This window comes from Aspergillus melleus, assembly GCF_016097325.1.
Source record: "Aspergillus melleus strain CBS 546.65 chromosome Unknown contig2, whole genome shotgun sequence".
Taxonomy (NCBI): domain Eukaryota; kingdom Fungi; phylum Ascomycota; class Eurotiomycetes; order Eurotiales; family Aspergillaceae; genus Aspergillus; species Aspergillus melleus.
Genome location: NW_025763371.1, coordinates 174,956 through 189,141, shown reverse-complemented (window position 1 = coordinate 189,141; position 14,186 = coordinate 174,956). Strand labels below are relative to the sequence as shown.

Genomic DNA, 14,186 nt, shown 5'->3' with positions numbered 1-14,186 from the left:
GCATCAGTTCTTCTTTTACATCTATTTGTAATAACTCCCGAAAACCCATTAGGACCGGCCTAATAGAGCGATATCTATAATGGTTGACAGAACACAACTCAAGAATTCGTATTGGAGTAAAGGGAGCAATGTATCTTGGCAAAGATATAGCCCGTTAAGACCCACCCGTGGACGCCGCAAATCAAGTCCGGACACCGGTAATTGGTCAACAGCTGTGTGGATCGGCGTGAATATGCTGTTTATCCAATCGGATTCGATTTCAAGCCTCGGGATGGCCGTCGGGGAGGTGATGCGATCATGAGGTCACAACATAAGTACATCGTTTGTTTGTGAGACTTCCACCAAATTCGGCTTCTAAACAATATATCAGTTTACAAACGTAGAGTACTGGTAGGATGACCGATCTACTCTGCGCCTTGCAAACGCAAAAGGACGCGATACTGCAGGAAGTCTTTTCTGGTTTCTTCGTTCGTGTTTTCAAATTTTCTAGAGATATACCATAGTGGATGGTTACGCTGTTTAGTATTAGTATTCGAGTTCCCCCGCATTAACAAGTGTTCACAGAAACTGAAAGTCCATCATCAAAGCGTCATAGCTGATGATGACAGACCACGTCAATTCTGAACGAGGATGACATCATTTCAGGTCTTATGTCATGATGAAGGGATCATTCGACGCACTATATCAACCTCAGACCTACGCTGGAGGACCGCAAATCAAGCAACACTTGAAAGCTTTCTTTACTCTCAACCATCTATACCGACACCATGTCTACCGAAGAAAGGGTTAACCAACTGCGCGGATACAAGGCGTGGGTTGATGGAAATTTCCAAATATCAACCGTAAAACTAGCTGACAACCTTGGTAGTACCTTGAACAACCCCAATGTTTCTGACGAGGCAAAACAAAATGCCCAGGGAATGCTACAGGAACTGGGCGGTGATCGGCCTCGAGAAGAAATTCATCACGCCCAGGGCCATTATGATAAAGACCCGATGAGAGTAAATGCGGGACTCAAGGCGTAAGTGTCCATATGTGTGAAAGCTCTGCAATCTATCAGCCAGACTAACTATTGGAGAAGTGCACAGAACAACCCAGGTGTGAGTCAGAGCGGTAAGCAAGCTGCAGCAGAGAAGTTGGATCAGACCCCGGACGAGTGAGCTTGGTTGCAAACAGATCGTCTTGTATGCACTCCACGATAGGAGTAAATTGTTCTGAGTGTTACTACGTAATTAAGTTATGTTTTTATGACATGTCATGTTTGACCCTTAACCTGAAGAAGAGCACCAGAGAAGTTCATTTTGAGAAACATACAGACGGTGTAGAAGCTCCCATCTAGGGTACGTAACATTATCATTATTTCTCAGGAAGTATGTCGTATAGCATACGTCACCTCCGCGTAGGGATCTATCTCCCGCATGGCTTCCTATCCAAATATACTGAACTGAACGAGCGCCATTTGAGAGCGACACCCGTTATACTTCGGATCAGCTAAGTTCCTGGTATGACAGACAGTTATATAGTAATGAAATGAAGCAGAAATCCTACGTGTGCGTTTCATCCATAGGCAATGCTATTCGGACTCTTCTAGTCAGTTGTCCTTATCTAGATCCTCAAAATCATTTCACAATTCAACTCTGATCTGATAAACGTAGTACTGCAAGTTAGATGCTCGGCCAGCCTAACATCATCATGTCAACTGCTCTGATTTTCATACAATAATACCCTCGCGCCTAAGTCCAGTAGTGCCTCTACAGGCAAAAGTCGATGGATCCTCAAGTGGGGCACCGCTGTGTCGGGTGCGGCGGACCCTAATCCATAGCCACAGAGGACTTATCGCTAAGCCGTGTTGAAACCACATTCCACGCCTTTGGCTCTTCTTTACCGATTGATTTCTGCGAATCAGTTCGCAGGCTGTTTTCGCATGCACAGACGTACCCACGAAAGCGGTGCAGTGAACAATATCGACGCTATCGCCAGAAATGAAACCTGTATGTGATTTAACATCGGTATTTTGCGGATTATTGCTGAAGTTGACTACCGTAGAGCCCCCGAGCGGCATCTGGTTTCATCACCTGCCCGGTGGGCATCTTGTCCTTAGTGTTCAAGCTACTATCATCTGTTGTATTTCGTATTCTATGTCTCGTCAATAAGAGCTTCCGCGCAGTCGCTGAGCAGTTTCTCTATTCTGAAATCCAGTGGACTTGGATAAAGGCCCACGCCCCTCCTCCAATTAATCAACTTTTGCCAGCTACATTACAAAAGGCCACTTGACCGGCTTGCTGATGCGATAACTCACGTTAGTGACACACTGACGGATTTAACAATCTCAGCCAATGTCTCGATTGGATGAGGTGATCATTTTATCCTGCTGTGAAGATGACTGGTTCTTTGCAATCGATCGTTGACTTTCATATGTTTAACAGACTTCGAGTGCCATGGCCGTTACTGGTGGGATTTACAAAAGATACGACAAAACGATTGCAGAACATGATCACAAAGAATATCGAGTCTCTAGTGATTACGGATGACCTGAGAGTGCAGAACGAAAATGGAATTCAGCGAGCCTGGCCGGAATGGGAGTGGACACATCCCGCTATGCTAAAAGTGCTTCAATCATGGCTGGCTGACTGATTGGATAGCATATACACCCTACCTTCGTCGCATCTCTCTCGTAACCAGTGTTCTGCTTTATGAGCCCGACGACTGGTGCTTTTAATTGACACACAAGCCCAAGGAGCTAGGTGCACGGGTTGGGGTTGAACTTGAGTTAATCAACTTGAGAGGTGAAGCATTGATGCATAGCTAGTATTTTCCAGGTCCATCGGGGCCATTCTACTAGAAACTAAAGGGTCCTCTGCAATTACCCGGCAGGACCGGCCTCGTTACGAAGCTGTACACCACCGAAACTGCTGCCTATGGATTACCGGCCTTGGCCGAAGTAGCTGTTGCTCTTAGGATCGTAGAGACCAGCGGGCTCCCAAAACCAACAAAGTCTCAAATATGGGGGATTTCTATGCATGGTTGACTTCAAGTTCATTGGCCACCGACAAGCCAGGGTTTCTCTCAACTCATTTCCTATATATTTGCGACATATACTCATACTTGTTTCCCCACAGCCTCCTTTTATGCTCCTGGCTTTCTTTGTGATTGTACACCAGTCGGCCTGAAGAGGATTGAAAGTCAGTCTCGACAAGGAAGTCCTGAAATCTCTGATCTTCCTAATGCAAGCCATACCTTTTGGCTAAACCTGATATCTTCTATGAAGCAAAGCCTGAACAGCCGCATCATCGGACTGGTAGCTTGAATTCTTTTCGGGATGGAGTCACAGCGTATAGGAATGCTAGAAATTAGGCGAAGGAAAATCGTGATAAATGTATCGCTGCAGTAAATCAAAAAAGCAGGAAACTTAGTTCAAAAGTGCTTCTGAACCGTTCGATCGCATCCAGGGCTCTTGCTGACAAGGAAAAGTCGGAACTCGGGAGACGCCAATGGCACGATAAGGATCTAGCAAGACTGATCGGCGAGCCCTGCTGAGCTATACGTTTTCTTTTGGGGGATCAGTCTCGTCGGTATCTGCTCACGAGGGAGATAGAGGTCGTTCCAGATGGTTACAGCGGAGTCAAACGACGCGGATAAGGTGTTGGAAGCAATTCTTATCGCTTAAAAGTGTATCAGAATAGAGACATGACTGCTATTGATCATTGATGCTCAGCCCTACTTGCTCAGGCCTGGCCATCTATTTTGTCTTTAACCGCTTTAAATCCCTTCAGTGGTGGAATAGAATAGTGGTAATTGTGAGACTTGACGCCTGGGGTCGCACTTAGATCCAACTTTTGAACATTGCACCTGAAACGGGTAGTTTCCTTCTTCTATAATTATCTTAATGGTAAAGTAATTTAAGTCAGCTATATTTACTTGTTTATCATGGACATGTCAATCATCGTCAAAAGCTTCGTAGCTATGGCCTAGCTCAAGATATGACCCCGAGCCCCATGTTATATATTCCGCAGCGGATACGGTTCTGATGGAGCGGGATGAACTGAACAGAATACTAAGCTCTGCTAGATCTCTCGCACCTTCAAAGAAACTACATAGATCCTTAGTGGTGAAGATAAAAATATGAAAACGTAATGTTGAATAGTGAGATGCGCAATCAGCACTAATCAACCAGAGCACAATAAATAAAGAGCTCTACAAATGGACTCTTTCTACGCATGGATGTACATACGTCCTGGCTGGCGTTTACTTGACCGTTATTTTTCCAAAAGACCGAGGAAGGAAATCTTAACAGATGTTAATAATAGTTCGCATTAATCTTTATTGTGTTCCTTATATGGCGAACACAAGCTCGACCCGGCTCAGCCAAATTATGCAAATGTTTGCATAATCTATCATAAGTCAAGGATAGTTAGCACAAAACTCCATCAACAATCCAATTCTGACTCCGATCTAGAAGACAAAAGACCGTTCGCTTCGAGACCCAAGGTTTCATCTGATAAGGTCCCAATTTTGGACCTGTCAACCTCGCTAAACAAATTTTTCTTCGCTCTAGTTAGATTCGTAGTGGGACCGGCCGCTTAGACAGATTTCTAGAATTTTTCTTTTTGGCGCCAAGAGCGTTTTAACTGCCACCTGTTATCCAGAACTGGGAGCCAAGACTGCCATTCGACCGGCTGGGCATGTCTCTTTGGCTGAGTGTGGCAACTCGCAACTGACTATCGGTAGTTGACGCTTATTGGTAGGAGTAGATTAATAGGTATGAGGATCGAGATTTGGTAAAGGGTTCGACGGTTTTGATTCTCGCCATGTGCGACGGTTTATTTCGAATAAAAGAATATTCGAGGTTTCCATCAGCCATTCTAAGACCAGTACAGTTACCTGGGTCCCAATTGAAGGGGACGTTATCAAGACTGCTTCCGTTGACGTTTTATGACTCGAAAAAACAAAGAATTAAGATGGCTCGTGCCGAGTTGGCAGTACATCCAATACCGGATCTGCCAAGTCTGTGCTATTCCAAATTGGGACCTAGAGGAATCTGAGGCATGTGGAGTTAAATGAACCCAAGGGCCAAGAGGCCAAATCTGAAGGGTTCGCGAGATAAGGTGCGCGTGCAGGGTACTCCGTACTTGATACATAAACCGCTGTCTACTATGCATATTGCATGTATGATATAGACAGTTGTTGTTATGCCATTGTCGGCGTGGGCATCGGCAAAGTTGCCAAGTCTGCAGCGAGGCGCCTCACCCGCGTGAACATTGCCTGATTGGGCATGATCGCTCTTAGTCAAGTTAGTCCGCGTCAAGCTTCTGACGCTCGCTGCGTGCAACACAACATCATTATTCGGATGTCGAATAAGACAGACATGCATAACTTGGGAGCTATCCCCGAACAACTGCAAAGTTCCGTGACATCTTTGCTGCCCTGAAGCCTGAAGGAGAAGTTTCGCGGAGAAAGTCACGTGTATAGGCAGAGGTATTTGAGGCCTCCACTCTGACCGGTCCAGGCTCCACGCGGACTGAGACCGAGGACTCCATCTCCGGTTCTTTTATGGTAATAGGGTTAACATGGCCGGCCTACACCGGGAAACGATTGGCCAGTGTGATGCAGGATCATCGCGGCTTAATTACTGCGCAAGGGTAGCTACCGAGGGGGTTTTCCGCAGGCCGATTCTGTCTCGCGCAGAGCCACGACAGGGCAGCGGAAAGAAGGATGTTTCTCAGGCGAAAGACAGGGTGACATTTCCAGTAGCGACACTTCCGGCTCGCTTCGGATGGCGCTCACCGACGAAAAAGGCCGGCCAAGCGGGCAGATATCTATTATTCACGGCGAGGGGAGGCTCCACCGGCGATGGTTGAACAGCGACCGGACCCGGGCCGGTCGCCGGCTCCTGGTGGGCCTGGGAACCGGTACGGGAACACCGCCTTCTGCTTCTGACCTGCGGTACATTCATTCTCTCGATTCTGGATTACCGATCATGGATGATGCTGGATGATGTTTGCCTTCGTATCTCCTTCGGCGTTGGGCGCCTTTGCCGAGAACCCCGGAGTTCGGCTCAGTATCATTGCAAAATTCCACACAATGCGAGGGATGAACAGTCTACGAAATGTAACGGAAACGCAAGCAATCGGGCAAGCCGAAATACTCCGTACAACGAGGTCACATACAACTCCAACTCCACTGAATCGGGTATATCGAGAATAGCCCCTTGCTCATTGAACCAGAGCGATGGGCAGAGCTGCTGAGCGTGGCCCTGTCGGGCCCGCCAGTACCCGAAGAGGGATTGTTTCCTTCCCCAGAAAATATTACCCACAGGAGCCATGCGGGGATTTGCTCCCTCCACGGTTTCGAATCCACCGATAAAATTCCACGTACGTTATGAAAACACCTCACTGGCCATCCCACCTGGAGATGTTCCTTTGAACGTCATCCGGGGGCAAGGAACATGCGCACCGGGTTGGGGGGGTTTTGCAACACCAAGCTGCATTGCAACGGTGGTCGTGAGACCGAGAGAGGGTAAAAATGAGCAATGAGCCAAGACTACGATCTGGAAAAGGTAAACGCAAACAAGGTCAGGTCTAATGCAGACGGATCCCAAGGACGGGGGCAGGCGACGTTAGCAGATGGAATGTGTAATGAAAGAATCCATGATAGGGTTGCGATAAGTTGTGGGCGACTGGGGCGGGGCTGAGTCAGCCGGCCGCATTGCCACTACGCGGAACCAGCCAAAACCTAAAAAACCCTACGAAGAAATGGGAAAAATCACTTACTATTTAGCCTTCGCTCCTCCTCCAAGTTGCGCGCGGTCAACCATCTTCACATATCCTTGCCTTGACTCTTTCACGATACCACGCTCCTGTCTTCTCTCGATCTCTTTAGCCAATTTTTGTTAATTTTTTCTACCTACCTTATTTTCTTCGTTCCTCCCCGCAATGAGCCCGCCCCAAGAACTCGACGCTGCGGCCATTCACCATGAACCCAACGTCTACGAAGACCCGACTGATTTGGAGAAGAAAGCTAACGAGTCTCCCCCCGACAATGACCCCTTTGGCAACGAGGAATGCGGTGAGGTCCAGTATCGGGTTATGAAGTGGTGGTAAGCATCCCTCCTCGCCGTATGTTTTTTTTACTTCGGTGCCGAGCCGCAATTTGACAAATTTATAGGCACTGCGGAATGCGTAAGAACCTCGCCGCTTTTCACTGACCTGGGCCTGCTGTCTAACCTGCTTATTCTAGTCATGATCGCTGAGAATATTTCTCTGGGGATTCTGTCTCTCCCCTCCGCAGTCGCAACCTTGGGAATTGTCCCGTGAGTGCCCACATTACTTACGTAATGAAGTTACATGCTGATTGACACTCTGTAGAGCGCTTCTTATTCTCCTCGGCATGTCGGGCATCTCGTGGTATACAGGCTATGTCATTGGCCAGTTCAAGCTGCGATACCCCCAAATTCACAGCATGGGAGACGCAGGTGAACTGCTTCTCGGCCCTATCGGACGGGAGATCTTCGGCATTGGCCAGCTTCTGTTCTTGATCTTCCTCATGTCGAGTCACATCCTCACTTTCACCGTGTTGTTCAACACCATTACGAACCACGGGACCTGCAGCATCGTTTTCGGAGTCGTGGGCTTGATGGTCAGCTTCATTGGTGCCCTTCCGCGCACGGTGGGCAAGGTGTACTGGATGTCGCTTGCCTGTAGGAACCCCACATATTTGACATGGTCCCTGATTTGCAACTAACATCGTCGCAGCCTGCATTTCCATCCTTGTTGCTACCATTGTCACGATGATTTCCATCGGTGTTCAAGCCCCAGATGACGTCCGGAACGATATCACTACCAAGGTTTCCTTCAACGAGGCCTTCTTGGCCGTAACCAACATTGTTTTCGCTTACAGTACGACTCTCCAAATCGAATATATAAGCCCATTCGCTAACCTGGACAGTCGCTCACGTTGCATTCTTCGGTTTCATCTCGGAGATGAGCGACCCTCGTGACTTCCCCAAGTCGCTCGCCATGCTTCAGGTCCTGGATACCTGCATGTACATCGTCACCGCCATGGTCATCTACTGCTACGCCGGCCCCGACGTTGCCTCGCCTGCTCTCTCCTCCGCCGGTCCCCTGATGAAGAAGGTCGCTTATGGTCTGGCCATTCCAACCGTATGTTGCTCAACCATTACTTGTCAGTACATAACTAATCCCAATCAGGTTATCATTGCTGGTGTCGTCTTCGGTCACGTCGCTTGTAAATACATCTACGTCCGCATCTTCCGTGGCACGGTTCACATGCATCAGAACAGCTTCCTCGCTATTGGAAGCTGGGTCGGTATCGCACTCGGCGTGTGGGTTGTTGCCTGGGTCATCGCCGAGTCTATTCCTGTCTTCAACCAGCTGCTGAGTCTTATTGTATGTCACCACCCGAATCTTGATTTTTTCATTGCTTTTGCTAATCATCTATTTCAGAGCTCGCTTTTCGGAAGTTGGTTCAGTTGTAAGTACACCCTTATCTATCATATGATCCTGACACTAATCACCTGCAACAGACGGTCTTCCCGCCATCTTCTGGCTGTACATGAACAAGGGCCAATGGTTCTCCTCTCCTAATAAGATCTTCCTCACCTGCGTTAACCTGATCATTCTGGCAATTGCCTGTGCAATCGTATGTTCCACGCCTTCTACTCATCTACCTATCCAGCAGGAGACTAACAAGAAATAGTGCGGTCTCGGTCTCTATGTCTCCGGAAAGGCGATCCACGACAGCTCCTCCAAAGCCAGCTGGACCTGTGCCAACAACGCTACCTAGACGCATCACCACACCCCCTCCTGCGCAAAAGTACATCGAAATAGATAAAATGTGGGATTTACATATACCTCGAATAAGCTGGACTGTTTGGGCTTTTTCTCCGGTTGTTTTTTGCTTGGGTAGGCGCGGTACTGGAAGCAAGTTTCAGTTATTTATTATGTTTGTTTCAAGCGGGCATGTAAGATTTTGATTTATGTTTGTTATGGTGTTGTCATGATTTTTGGTTATGTTCATGAGTTAGGATCTGGACTTTCCGTGCCGTCTTTCATACACAGACTAGCCTTTGTATGTAGGGTCTGGTTGTTGTGTGGCTTGTATATAGGGATTTTTCAGATTTGCATCATATTTTTCGTTTATAGGTGAACGCTTTGTAGAGATACAAATTTGCGTTCAATTGTTGAAAATTTCCACAGTCCAGGAGAGTGGGAAACTCTTCTATGCTTATGAGATAAGAACTTCTTGTCCAACTTCAATGCTGCCAGGCGGGTGAGGATGTCTTTCACTATCCTTCTGCTCCTGAGGCGAAGTATGTTCATCAAGAACGAAGGGATCAAAAGGGCTGTACTGGTGAGCCGCGTTGCTGTCCTCTAACAAGCAAAGCCTACTTTCTTCGTGATATCCTCTCTTGTCCTTCGCAATTCCGAGGCAGCTGAGCTCATGTTCACTTTCCTCAGGATGAGTTCTGTTATAGCATTGTTCTAGCTCATGAACCCTCTCGTAAAGGAACCTGTTTTTATGAGCTTCTTGAAGCATACGATAGTAGAAGAATGTCAATCTCACTTTATTTGGCCTGAAAGCTGTTCCACGGTCTTGCTCAACCGTTTCAATGCCTTTGTATGTTCGTCTCTTTGCTCGGGGACTTTGTAGAGCAAAGCCTTGCAGTAGGCTGCAGCTACTGCAGACGCATACCGATGCCATCCATCTTGCTTATGGGTGTCTGCATAGTCACATATGCCTCTTATGACTAGACAGGGAACCTCGTCCATGATGCCAGCGGCTTCCATTTCGAAGCAAATTGCATCCTTATAATCCTGACTCAATCTGTGTCGATCATGAGGATTTTTGACCACCCCATTACCGGAAAGAATCAAGCCCCGATGGACCACAGGCTGTCTAGAACTGCGGCATGTCATCTGGTCCGGGTCGCAGAGAGATTCACATTCCTCGCAGTCGGCTTCCCTGTTTACATGGTGAAACCCCGAATCGAATAGAGTGTCCCGTTTCTTGGGGTGTCTGAATCTCAGATTCTGGGCGATGATTCGTTTCAAGAAGCGATTAAGGCGGCTTCTTCCCATTTCCTCGTCCTCTTCTAGCGATCCATCCGCGCTTATTAGCACCGGTGGTGGCTTGTCAAGCGACCCTTTTAGATAGCACCCATCGTCCTCGGTCTGAGCAGCATCATACTGCACAACGCCGGGATGGCTATCCTTAGGGATACTAACAGCCACATCACCAAGCCGAATATCCCTCGTCGGAAGATCGGGAATCCCAGCCCCAATCCCAACCATAAGAGCACATCGTACATTAACAAATTGCTGTCGAACCGCACTTGCGCAATGAGCGGCCTGTACGGTTCCCATGTAATGCGGTCGGGCGATTACAACTTTGTGATGTTTAATCCGACCGTAAGAATAGACATATTTCTGCGGCCCTACGGAACTCGGATGACATGTGTATTCTTCATCGAGGCTATTTTTCACAGCGACAGCCTCATACGGGAGCGCGCAGAAGATCGCGATGGTAATTTCTTCGGCGCGTATTTCTGTGATGCTATCGGATTCGGAAGCGGACTGGGAATCAAGTTGATTCAGTATTTTTGTGGAGTCATCATGCGAGGTGTCTGAATCTCTCCTGAGACGTTTCCCCCAAGGGTCTGATGACGGGGGCTCGAGTGAGGCTTTTCGTTTGACCATACTTCTTTCAGTTATCGAGAGTAGTGAAAATCAACACAGAGATTCAGTTCTCACGACAAGGAGAGGAAGAAATTGATATTCCAAGGTGTTTCTGTCGACACCTCCCCAAATATTAGTCCATTAGGCCAAGGGGGATAGACGAGGCTGCGGTGTATTAAGCGCCGACATACGGACATGTGCTGGCGATACCCGATAGGCCGATAATTCGGTGTTGTGAGATCTGGTGTATGACCATCAATGTAAGCGCTGTGCTCATCCACAGCCGCTTGTGTCAACATAGCGTTCATATGTCTCTGTACATAGATTCCATACGATCAAGACTAGCAATTAAAAGAAATATGTTCCCACTGTGAACACATTAGTATAACAATTAATTATCCATCTATCCGAGCAAGCTTTGTGCTCTATAGAATCAATAGGAAACATCAAACTGGCATCAGGAACAACAGAATTCGATGGAAGGTAGAAAAAGTGACAAACAATTCGGAAGATGCACCATTCTCGCAAGCCTTGCCGTTTCCGGCAGTCGTTGCCACCGAAGTGGACTGACGACGACCTTTTTCGGATTAGTCGACGTGCCGCGAGCGACGCTAGTCGGCCCGACTGATTGTCCCGGCTCCGACGGGGTTCATTGGATAATCAAATTAATCATACAACTGCCTCTGGCGATCTCCTCAGCCCTAAGGACTGACGCTCGAATGGTATATATTCCGGCCGTGACTCGTGTTGACAGACGAGAAATTTGAGGAGCAAACATCTTGCAATTATGCGGTCCGTCGCCACACAGGCTTATTCGCCCCCTTCGGGGTATCAGATGCTCGAGGTCCCTAAGCCGGAGCTTCAAGGTCCCAAGGATGTCATTATTAAGGTTCATGCTGGGAGCATTAATCCGATCGATGTCAAGTATGCAGGGGGAGCTATGAAAATGGTGGTTTCGGACTCGTGCGTACCCGTTTGCTCATCATGTGTTTTTGTTCACTGACTGACCTGTTCTAGTTTTCCGTCTCCGATTGGCTTCGACTGTGCCGGGACAGTCACCGAGGTTGGTTCCGAAGTCACGAGATGTAAAGTTGGCGATGAAGTGTACTCGCGCCTCCCAGGGTCCTGTCGAGGTTCGTCTTGAATTTTTGGTGTTAACCCACTCGAGGGGTAATTCGCAGTGACTGATTCAATAATCGTAGGATCGTGGAGTGAATACGCCAGGTGCCCAGAAGAATGTCTGGCTCTCAAGCCATCTTCATTATCATTCGAAGACTCAGCTTCAATTCCTCTGGCCGCCCTCACTGCTCTGCAAGCTCTACGGAGATACGATGGCGATCTAAAAGGCAAAACGGTATTTATTCCGGCTGGATGTATGTGTCTCTGCCCTTCACTTTGGGCTTCGAATCTAACTATAAAGCAGTGAGCGGAACAGGCTCGTATGCGTGTCAACTCGCCAAGAACGTCTTCAAGGCCGGAAAGGTTATCACGACCGTTTCCACAGCCAAAGTCCCTAAAGTGCCGGAATTGTTAGGAGAGAAAGTCGTTGATGAGAGTAAGTCCTGCACTGGCATCCACTCCGTGACTATGATACTTACGGTGAAAATCTAGTCATCGACTATAGAAAGTCGAATCCCCTCACGGCCATCCCTCCCAAGTCAGTAGACTTCATCTTCGACACAGTGGGCCAGGCAATGGAATTCCTTCCCTTGATGCGACCAAATGGCTACATCATCTCTATCGCCACCCTTCCGTCTGGCAACGACATGCAGAACTGGGATATACTGTGTCTGCCACACAAGCCCACCGTGCCGATTTATGTTCGCATTCCATTGAACTTGTTGGACGCGTACCGGAGACGGAAAGCGCGGCGCTATGGTGTTCAGTATGAGTATTTGCTGTTGGAGCCAAATGGCAAGGATCTCGACTTTTTGACGGAGTGTGTCGAGGATGGCGGGTTGAGGCCTGTTGTGGGAAACGTGGTCAAGTTTGATGATATCGACGCGGTAAGGAAGGCTTGTCAAGTTGTGTATGATGGGCGAGGTGGTATTGGAAAGGCAGTTATCTCGATGGGAGGGGTTAATGCTTGAAGGAAGTGATGTAAAATAAGCTGTTCCATTATTCTTGTTTTTCTTAAACGTTTTAATAGATTTTGTATCTTGAGCCAGGCATTTTAATGCTCGCTTAACGAGACCGGTTGATGCTACTGATGTCAATTGACGTACCACGTCATTAGGAAAAAAAGTAAAAAATAATAATGAAAAGAAATAAAATGAAGCAAAATAAAAATAAAGAGATACAGCACGGGAAAGAGAATCGGGGAAAATAAAACCGACTTGGGGAATACTCTGGTTCAAACTTTAGAGCATTAGATACTGTATGATGTCGAATATGGGAATTGAACAGTGCATGAACAAGTCCGCGGAGGTCTCCGTACATCATTGGACATAAACCGGAACAAATACGACTCATAAATAACTCTGCATTTTGATCTCATTGGTAAAGCCACTCGCAACAGCTTCTTAAGGGTGTTATGAACATGTGGCCATGTGCACGGGAGGCCCACTTCTAAAACGGCAGGAGACTCCGCGGGAGTTACTGCTGGAGATTGAGGGTTATCAAAGATACACAAGTCCACGAGACTGTGGCAACCGCCACATTCCCGATATAGAAGGGCACTCCGAGAATTGATATCTCTTATCATAATTCTGATATCTTGGGAGCTTGGATTATTGTGGGGAAGGTGAGCCCAAACCCTAAGCCAGGCAACATTGATAGCATTTAGGTAACGTCTAGGAGGTGAAAGAGGCTGTCGTATTATCAATGAAACCCAGCAGTAATTTGCAGTGATTGCAATTGTAGATAACTCTCAGTGGTAAACACATCTTGTATGTTAGTAAGCTCTGACGTGGTGTAGTAGCAATGTTGACATTTTATGCCAGGGAGGGACAGTGTGGACGACAGAGGACCCGGAACTACTTTCCTAGGATTGGCTATTTACAATTTTCAATTATTCATAGAATCCACAGTATCTACACAATCAACGAATCTGGGGTTGCGGGACCTGGGGTAGAGATGGGGTATGGTTTATCAAAATCCCATGAATTGTGAATGACATATTGATCAACACTATGCAAGACTTGTACGACCATTTGATGGGCGTCCAGTGCATGTAGTTGAACTAGGGAGAAAGGTTGTAGCCTGCGCTCACACCCATTTTCAACCCTTACAGAATAGGCTATCATTGGAATATTACAGAACAGTTGTCCTATCTTTGTTCAGCGGATCCTTACGGATAAGCAAAGTCCACACTGGCAGTGCTTGTACTAAGATTGCCAACCAGTCTCGAAGCCACCTCATTTACGGTGTGTGGGAATCCACATCCCCCTCACGGCGGGCCTTCCTCTCCATCCCGTCCGTCGTATTTGGGTTCCCCAAATCTCCACTGCCTTCTGCCTTCTATCTTTGCTGCTCAACAAATCTGCCATCTTT

The 14,186-nt window shown here is 47.5% G+C and overlaps 5 protein-coding genes across 5 annotated transcripts; all 5 read left to right on the top strand.

Annotated features, from left to right (window-relative positions):
• Positions 1-767: 767 nt before the first annotated feature.
• Positions 768-1,160, top strand: LDX57_002903 (Con-6 family protein; the record flags this gene model as incomplete). The annotated part of the gene is made up of 3 exons (XM_046084549.1): positions 768-811; positions 869-1,021; positions 1,082-1,160. 3 exons carry the CDS (start codon positions 768-770, stop codon positions 1,158-1,160), a joined length of 276 nt encoding a protein of 91 aa, XP_045940512.1.
• Positions 1,161-6,658: 5,498 nt separating this feature from the next.
• On the top strand, positions 6,659-8,738 carry LDX57_002902 (uncharacterized protein). Its single transcript, XM_046084548.1, has 9 exons — positions 6,659-7,096; positions 7,165-7,178; positions 7,237-7,309; positions 7,365-7,696; positions 7,752-7,895; positions 7,945-8,159; positions 8,208-8,405; positions 8,463-8,490; positions 8,543-8,738. The coding sequence occupies exons 1-9, from the start codon at positions 6,933-6,935 to the stop codon at positions 8,713-8,715; spliced, it is 1,341 nt and encodes a 446-aa protein (XP_045940511.1). The 5' UTR covers positions 6,659-6,932; the 3' UTR covers positions 8,716-8,738.
• A 1,482-nt stretch (positions 8,739-10,220) lies between these two features.
• LDX57_002901 (uncharacterized protein) lies at positions 10,221-10,646 on the top strand (the record flags this gene model as incomplete). Its single annotated transcript, XM_046084547.1, has 1 exon — positions 10,221-10,646. One exon carries the CDS (start codon positions 10,221-10,223, stop codon positions 10,644-10,646), a length of 426 nt encoding a protein of 141 aa, XP_045940510.1.
• Positions 10,647-11,407: 761 nt separating this feature from the next.
• LDX57_002900 (uncharacterized protein) lies at positions 11,408-12,066 on the top strand. Its single transcript, XM_046084546.1, has 2 exons — positions 11,408-11,657; positions 11,712-12,066. The coding sequence occupies exons 1-2, from the start codon at positions 11,482-11,484 to the stop codon at positions 11,836-11,838; spliced, it is 303 nt and encodes a 100-aa protein (XP_045940509.1). The 5' UTR covers positions 11,408-11,481; the 3' UTR covers positions 11,839-12,066.
• LDX57_002899 (uncharacterized protein) lies at positions 12,066-12,784 on the top strand (the record flags this gene model as incomplete). Its single annotated transcript, XM_046084545.1, has 2 exons — positions 12,066-12,249; positions 12,306-12,784. The coding sequence occupies 2 exons, from the start codon at positions 12,066-12,068 to the stop codon at positions 12,782-12,784; spliced, it is 663 nt and encodes a 220-aa protein (XP_045940508.1).
• Positions 12,785-14,186: the final 1,402 nt, after the last annotated feature.

Coding starts and splice junctions, on each gene's coding strand:
- LDX57_002902 (XM_046084548.1), top strand. CDS start 6,933: ATGAGCCCGCCCCAAGAACTCGACGCTGCGGCCATTCACCATGAACCC. Junction 7,697..7,751: donor GTACTGGATGTCGCTTGCCT/GTAGGAACCCCA, acceptor ACATCGTCGCAG/CCTGCATTTCCATCCTTGTT. Junction 8,160..8,207: donor ATGGTCTGGCCATTCCAACC/GTATGTTGCTCA, acceptor AATCCCAATCAG/GTTATCATTGCTGGTGTCGT.
- LDX57_002900 (XM_046084546.1), top strand. CDS start 11,482: ATGCGGTCCGTCGCCACACAGGCTTATTCGCCCCCTTCGGGGTATCAG. Junction 11,658..11,711: donor AAAATGGTGGTTTCGGACTC/GTGCGTACCCGT, acceptor GACCTGTTCTAG/TTTTCCGTCTCCGATTGGCT.